Consider the following 8677-nt stretch of genomic DNA (forward strand, 5'->3'; position numbering starts at 1 on the left):
AAATACGACTTTCCTTATTGATCACGTCTTCCCTCAGCAAAGAGCACGTTTTCTTGCGTGGCTGGATGCTGGAATCACGTTGTTTGTATTCGCTCAAACTGATTTGCTGAAGTCGAAACGCGGTCTTAAAAAACCCAACTCCGGCGTGAGTCCCAAATCAAATCAAACACTTGTCAAAAAAGAATGATTAATTCTCAATTTAGAGTTTGTTATTCGTATGGTCTAGGTGTTCATACGGCATATGCCTTAAATACGGGACAAACTGCGTTCGTTCCGTATTTCATACGGAATGCTTCTTTGATGCCTTAAATACGGGACGATTCCGTATTATACGGAACGGTTGGCAACCCTAGCTGTGATCCAACTGCGGAGATCCTCATTCATGTGGAATGCATGGCAAGCTACGTTTGTTTACACTTATTACAGCATATAATTATAATTTACTTGACCCATTTTCATTTTGAGAACGTTGACTTCACTACATTTCAAAGCATTAAATATCGTACATTTTACTCCATACATATGCGGAGTTGTTTAGCATGCTTAAGGCTGTGTTGTTTCATTTGTTACCTCACACTGTAATTAAGTAATTTTAATTAATATTGAAAGTTATTCATGGAATTTTGTTTTATTAATGAAAAACAAAATTTGCAGATTATGCGTCCATTTGCTATTAATCAAAATTTCTATTTCTGTGTTGCACAGAAGAAAGCTGTACAGGTTTGAACTACATGATGGTGAGTAAATGACAGAATTTCTTTTTCAGGTGAACTATTTTGTCAAACTTTATTACCATTCAACATGCAACTGGAGTTCAATGGGGATTTTACTTCTAATCTCGTGTTTATCTTGTGAAATTTGATTTTTTTAGTCTTAAACAACCCTCAGTTTTTAAATTGTGAAAAGACAAACTGAGTCTATTAGGTCTCCTGAAAAATACTGCAGACCTTTACCCGAAAAACCTTGTAAGTCTAAGAGGAGCTCCTAGAGATGTAACAAAATGAAGTATTGACTGCTTGTCAGAAGAAAGAACACAATCATTTGTCTTCACTGAGAGGCAGGAACAAATCTTGAGAATACAGGCCAAACAAATGATGGTGTGTTTGTCTGAAATAACTCTAGTGTCTGCCGCGAGGAGGTGAATACCGCAAATAGTGAGGAGAAAAACTGTCTGCAAACCATCTCTGGCACGAGATATTCCTCTTGGATAGGAAGCAACAGAACCGTCCACAGTTTGCTGTGAATGTATTTCCCCACATCTCTATAAATAATTGTTTATTGATAATTGAAGGAACTGTATGATTTATGAAACTGCTAGCCTAGACAAAACCCTCCATTATTGAGTCAGTATGATTAGTATTTCAGAGCAGGGTGAAAATGCAGTGCCACGCCTGGCAAGAAATGTAATAATTTTCTGTCATTTACTCCGCACATGATTTAAGAGACTGCTGCAAGAGGATCCTTGACTGCTTTTTGCAGGGACTGTGTTAAGGGGGAAGTCAAAACTTTAATAAAGATGGCACAAATAAACATTTAAAGGGCTAGCTCACTTAAAATTGAAAAATGTGTTAATTATTTACCTTTCTTCTGTGAAATACAAAAAGATGAATTAGGAAGAGTCGTGCACTGCCTTAGGAAAGGCAGACAGGTTTGGAACAACATGAGGGTGAGAAAATGATAACAGAATTTTCATTTTTTTCAACATAAGTCACCATTCATTTTATATAAACTCTTATCAAGAAAGATGTTTCATAAGGCAGAAACTTCATACAACTTGTATTAAGGTGACTCAAAGGTGGTGTTCAATTTCCCATATTTCTCAGCTGTGAAAGAAAGCAGAGATATAGTAACAGGCAGCGATCAGAGTTCTTTTCTTTCGTTCTTTCTTTCTTTCTTTCTTTCTTTTTAAATAGCCTTTAGTTACATTACGGGAGAGGGTCATTTTTGAGCATTTGATTAGACAAAAAAATTATGTATTGCAGGATGAGTCCTCAACATTTCTGGCCCAGTTTCCCGGAAAAGAAAGACTACATTTCTAAATGTGTATGTCTCCTAAAATGTAATGTTTAGGAGTACAATATATACAGTATGACTTCATAAGCTTTGTGAAAGTTCAGATTTATTTAAACGTGATTGTTTTATTGTGTACTCTCAAACTATGCATGAAAATTGAAAAAGACATGATACAAACTGTGTTAATTAGAATGATGCACAACGCAATATTTTTAGACGGTATTATTCATCTGGAAATAAACAAACATTGCATAACTCTGAGCAGAAAACAACAGACCATTTGCCTGAGGGCAGCAAGGAAAGTGGGAACTGGCTACAGGGTCATTTGTCATCTCTGTACAAAGCAAAAGCCCTCAGGACCTTCAAACTGAGACACACTCATATATAAGGACTTACTCACAGTGAGAGGATCGTGGAAAGCAATATACACCGATTCTCATTCAGACAAACAAAGAGATTGCCGCCTATTAATCATCTCGGGCCTGGACAGAGAACAACGGCCTTCCTTTGAGCATGTCTCCTATCGTCAGCCTCTTTATGGGATTTGGAGGAAATGGGTCATGACTTCCTGCACTCATTTTATAGCTGAACGATCTCACCTCCAAAGGTGAGGTTTAACAAGAACTTATGAGCCTGTGTGTGGGGAACATAAAGTTTGAAGGCAAAGTTCACCAAGAGAGGCTGGTGTAATGCTATTCAGGGCTGGATTTAGAAGAGTGCTGGGGTGGGTGACGCCCCTCAAATTGTCTCAAAGTGTGACATTCAAATTATTATTGTTAGCAGAAGTGACACTGGATTAAGTTAAGTTCTTTTAGGAGCGAGTTTGCAGTGGATCCTGCAGCTGTATGCACTAAGCGCTCCGACTGCCTTATGAAACATTTTGCTAGTGAGTATTTCAGTAGTATTTAGTAGTCGACTGAACCAGACATGCCAATCATTTGTGAATTCATTATTCTTTTGAGTCAGTACTTTCTTTTTAGTGAATTGGCCAAAAGTGTTTGCAAAACGGTTTGAATCGATTCATGTTTGTACGAACTGCTGAATGAATCAACTGAAGCAGTTTCTCAGTAAAACAAACAGTATCGAAATACTTAAGAACAAAGAGAACAAACAGCCCTGGATGAAGTGGATATTCACCAACGTACAACTGAAACAAACGGTTAGTTTTTGAGAGTTAACTTTGTAAAAATTCAGCTGCAGCTGTGTAATGCGAATAAAGCGTGCTTTTGTGTCTGTTTGTTAAGATCTGTTGTAAAAATATACATATTAAAAACTGTTGAATCAAGTTGTGACCTTATCCTTACGAGTTTCTTTCTTTTCTTGAGCACAAAGAATGTTGGTAACCAAACAGTTGACCGTAGCCATTGACTTCTATGGTATGGAAAATGACAGAATGTTTATTTCTGGGTGAACTATCCCTTTGATACTTTTGTAGAGCCACTTAGATAAACCGTGACACCTTGAACATAGCAGGTTAGATCCAGATTTCATTCTTTTTTTTTTCATTCAGCTTCAATAGCACAATTTTTTTTACCAGAAGATCTGATTAAATGCAGTCTGAGAGTATTGCTGAAACTCAACAAGAGGCATCTGACAGCCTGAGGAGTGGGAAATGATGAATATCTGATGTTTTCTGCTCAGCTAGAACAGCAAGCCTTGCGGCAATCCGAACCGAGCAAAGGCACAGACAAAGAACAGTTTCACACTGCATATCAAAGATCATCTTCTGCAATCTATTATTAATCCAATATCACTGATAGCCCACTGGAGAATAGCAGTGTTTTCTCATTCACCCGTTTGTCTTATCCACAGTTTCATCAAAGCACAACCGCTGCCGAAATGAGCCAAAGTTTGGCTGAAAATCAGTCAAGTGAGAAGCTTTCGGAAAGCTAAGCCTGATCAAGTGTTCGCTCCAAGTTTTTTGTATTTTCCCTTTTCTTTTTGAAGTTTGTAAGGTAGTGCATATTACCCATACAATGTCCCAAGAGAGAATCAGGGTGTGAGCAAAACCCCTAGCGAGCCAATTAAACCTCACAGAGCACATAGAAAACATAACATACTATGTGTGACAATCTCCACAAGGAGTGCATGACTTCAGTAAACTAATAAATGTTTTATCAAACCATTTACACTGTCTGGGTCTATGAAGACTTTCTTTCTAGTGCACTACTGAAGTTTTCATTGTTTTTCTGTTTAGAATTCTGTCTGTGTAGACACTACAAATATTACTCTGAACATCTGAGCCGCTTATCTTGAAGTTGATCGTGAACATGATACATGGTTTCTTATCGTATATATTAAAGTCATAATGGTGGTGAACATTCCCCCGTTCACCCAAAAATAAAAATTTGTAGAAAATTTACACACTCTCCCTAAAGAAAAAGTTCACCTAAAAATGAAAATTGGCTGAAAATGTACACACTCTCAGGCCATTCAAGATGTAGATGAGTTTGTTTCTTCATCAGAACAGATTTGGAAATTTAGCATTACATCACTTGCTCAACAAAGGATCCTCTGCAGTGAATGGTTACCGTCAGAATGAGAGTCCAAACAGCTGATAAAACATCGCAATAATCAACAAATTCATGTTTTAACTTAAAACCATTGCTTCCAGCTAAAATATGAGTCATCTATATGTAATATTGCTTTCTCAAGTGAAAAGGTAATCTTGTCTGAATCAGGAGAGAAATATGCACGGATCAACCACCATTTACAGCCGAAAACAGTTCTAAGCAAATATGCTGGTGGATTTTGATGTGAGAGGACAAAAGGGAATGGACTTTATCACCGAAAGAAGCATTACTATTGCGGACTTGTAACTTGGCCAGAAGCAACAGATTAAAGATAAAAACGTCTTAATAATGGATTTGTTTATTATAAATATACAGCTTTTCACTTGGTAAGATGTTAATTGATGGACTGGAGTTGTGTGGATTACTTGTGGATTATTGTGATGTTTTTATCAGCTGTTTGACGACACCCATTCACTGCAGAGGATCCATTGGTGAGCAAGTGATGGAATGCCAAATCTGTTGATGAAGAAACAAACTCATCTACATCCTGGATGGCCTGAGAGTGAGTAAATTTAAATTTTTGGGTGGACTATAGACCAATTTGGAGTAGACATCACAGTTAGGCTACGTTACTTGCAGCTACACGAAAATTGTGGTGGCAGAAAAACACTGGTAACAAGTGGAGGGAAACGGGTAAAATAGATGGAATTAGAGAAAAAAATGTATTGTTGTGCCTTTGGATGTCAGAATCGGAATGCAAATAATTTTTATATAGCCTAATACTGTCGTCAAAGACACCATTTGAAGCTAAACGCAGACATTTAAAGTCGGCATGAAACGGAAGTTGCGATTGTATTTTTCTTCTCTACTGTGACATATATTCGAGTGAAACGGCATCTGAAATGAGAGGGCGGGACTTGATTTTGTCTTTCGGGAATTGATTGGATCGTTGGAAGGTGGGACGTTGCAAACAAAATGGAGGCAGATCTGAATGCCAGTTTGCAGTTAGTGGTGGGGGATTTCTCTCCACTGGATTCACAGCCGACACCCAAGCATGAATAAATGTTTTATTTATTAAGGATGACCACGACGATCAAAGGCACAAAACATGCCTAAATAGCGCACACGCGCGAGAGAAATTGAGAGAGAGAGAGAGAGACTGCCTGAATGACTGAGCGCCTCCTCCATCAGGTTAAGTCATATTCATGAAAAAAAATTGTTTGCTATGTCCTAAGAGTAATGTTGTCATAATATCCTAATATCTTTTCAATGTTTAGGGGTAACGTACTCCCTCATGACTGATGTCAGTGCTATAAAGTGAAGCATCAGCTTCAGCTTTTCCCCCTGTCGTTTATCCCAGCGTTTACCCCTCACGTCACTAGCTCCGCCCTTGCGCCATAGCTCGTGACCGGAAGAGAAGATGAGTCGTTTTGAGGGGAAGGGGAGGTTAACGTTTTTGATTAAAGATTACGAGGGCACATGAATTAAAAAAAAATAATGAAGTGCACGGATAAATTATTTATAATAAACACTACAGTATTCCATTAAAAAATAAGAATTTTCCATTTTGATTTCATGGTGACTTTAAATGGACAAACTATGGATGAAACCTGCTATGATTACCCTACTTTTAAAGCATACATTTGATTTAAACAATAGGTCTACATAACATTCACATAGGGGACATATTGTATTAGCCCTACAGTTAAAGCATGAAATACTATTTAAACCTATAATATTTTACATAATATTTACCTATTTTATCTCACAATTCTGACTTTTTTTTCTTGCAATTGCAAGTTTATATCTCCTAGTTCGGACTTTATAACTCAACAATTGCGAGTTTGTCCATTCTGAGGAAAAAAAGCCAGAAATGTGGGATATAAACTCATGACTCTGAGCCGAGGGGAAAAGAGAGAATGACGAGTTGATGTTTCTTACCAGAATTGTGAGATATAATCTCGGAATTGCAAGAAAAAAGTCAGAATTTTGACATAAAAACTCAAAATTACCTTTTTTTATTCTTTTATTGCATGGCTTCTGTAGACTGTTAAAACTGGCATTTTCTGACACCAGATAGGCTCCGCCCACAAAAACGTCATCACCGTTTGCAAACACTGAAATTGGTCTATTTCTTTATGCAGAATATAGTAAAAGTCATAGAAAGACTGACCTTTTTTATGCCACACAAACAGAAAGACAATACAATGACCCTTGCAAGCCAGAGGAAATGATATGTATTTTATTGTTGTTCAGTGTGTGGATGAATCTGCAGAAAGAGGACTTGAGAGAAGTGTTATGATTAATGTGAAGTTTGATGTTTCGTGTGGAATGGAGAAAGTTCAAAAGAATCCGTGACAGGCGGGGATACTGTAAACTAAAAAGAAGCGTATAGGGATTTTCGGTGAGAAATTACGAGTTTTCTCTCAGCCACAGCCTAGACGCTTTCTTAGCTAAAGTTATACAACAGCGCCACCTGCTGGATTGTAAAAAGTGAGATTCTGTGGTTCTCATGATGACAAGCAGCATCTGATTCAAGAAAACCAACAAAAAAAGACATAAGCATGGACAACTTTATTGCAACTTTGTCTTCACATTACAGAGAAACAGTTTGCATGTACATAAAGCCAAGAATGAATATGTCGATGTGGAAAAACATGATGAAATGAAGGACAAGTAGACTTTAATGGGAATGCTAAGAAAACAGAGTGAATATTTTTGGATATGGTTTGTGTGAGAGATAAAATCACCATACAAAAAAAGACAAACGTCCATTAAAGACTCATTTACAGTACTTGTCATGAGAAGAGGTCATGTTTTACATTAAAAATTCCTAATAGACATCCAGGGCTACGTGCAAGGTGTTCTGTACATATGATTTGGGGAGGGTTATATTAAACCAGTCAGTTGGGAATGATAAAACCATTGGCCCTTAATCTGTAACAGACAACCTAGTCAAATTATATCCAAGTGTGTACATACTACATCAACTCCAGCACCTGAATAGAAAGCACTTCACGTAGCATAAAAATAAAGCACATTGAAGTCCCTCATGCCCATAGTAGCTTGAATACATTAAAAACTGAATAAGGTGATACGTAGATGCCCAGTACAGGTCCTGTTGAGGTATTTCGGACAAAGGCTGCATAATCTCATCCTGTCTGTGACCTTTACAACTTCCTGTCTGGGTGCTCAGAGCGTCCCGCCCTCTGATGCCTCACTTCCAGGTGTTTGCTCTGGACTCTGTCAAAGTGCTGGAGCAGTTCACTGTAATCGATGTGTGGCTGGGCTAATCGTTTGTCTTTGACGGGTGCCTTTGGGTCTTCCCTGAAAAAAATAAAGCACTTGAGAAAAGGCAGACTATCCAGTCTAGATGCTGTCAAACTGTTTAGAGAGCACGAGAACTTACACCGTCCTCATAAGTTCAGGGTTTGGCACACAGCTGAGCCGATGCGAGAGCAGCTGGAACGCCTGACTCTGAGGAAGCAACATCAGCAGGCCGTACAGAGCCTTGATGAGATATGGGTTATGCTCTACATCCAGTAGCTGCAGACGAAGGTCTGCAAAGAGAATGGGTGTTAGTGTAGAGAGCTGACAATGATACTCAACAATTTTATATGGTGGATGAATGGGACTCACAGGTGAAGATGGGGCTCTCGATTAGCTGCACAAGTTTATCCACTTCCATGAGGAAGTCCACAGTTACCTCCAGATCTCCACTGATCAGCTCAGATCAAGGTGGGTTTTTTTTGTTTTTTAAATATATATTTCCAGAGTTCTGAACAATTTTGATCAATTAAATTCAATTTCTTCTACAGTAGCTTGTGATTACTCTATAAAGATTGTATGTAATTATTTTACAAAGATTACACTCATTAGATTACAGCTGTCATTTTTTAAATATAAAAAATATTTAAAATCTAACATTAAAAATTATATTCAGTTCAAAATTTCCATGACTTTTCCCTACTTGTATATAACAATTTAAAAGAAATTTCCAGATCTTTCTATACATTCCATGACTGTAGGTATACATACATAATTTCATTGTTCATTTTTCATACAGTTTATGTTAAAAAAATTGTTTTTCATTAATATACACTACCGTTCAAAAGTTTGGGGTCTGTAAGATTTTTTTTTTTTTTTTTTTT

The 8677-nt window shown here is 37.5% G+C and overlaps 1 protein-coding gene across 1 annotated transcript in view; it reads right to left on the reverse strand.

Annotated features, from left to right (window-relative positions):
* Window positions 1-7085: 7085 nt before the first annotated feature.
* LOC107707462 (protein VAC14 homolog) overlaps window positions 7086-8677 on the reverse strand; it is a 10625-nt gene continuing 9033 nt past the window's right edge. Inside the window, exons 17-19 of the mRNA XM_016511472.1 lie at window positions 8166-8245; window positions 7936-8086; window positions 7086-7853 (exon numbers count right to left, since the gene is read on the reverse strand). Coding sequence (XP_016366958.1) covers window positions 7697-7853; window positions 7936-8086; window positions 8166-8245 — 388 coding nt within the window. The 3' untranslated portion in view covers window positions 7086-7696. The remainder of the gene's footprint in view (window positions 7854-7935; window positions 8087-8165; window positions 8246-8677) is intronic.

Source organism: Sinocyclocheilus rhinocerous, unplaced genomic scaffold (genome assembly GCF_001515625.1).
Source record: "Sinocyclocheilus rhinocerous isolate Xijiao unplaced genomic scaffold, SAMN03320098_v1.1 scaffold534, whole genome shotgun sequence".
NCBI classification, from domain to species: Eukaryota; Metazoa; Chordata; class Actinopteri; order Cypriniformes; family Cyprinidae; genus Sinocyclocheilus; species Sinocyclocheilus rhinocerous.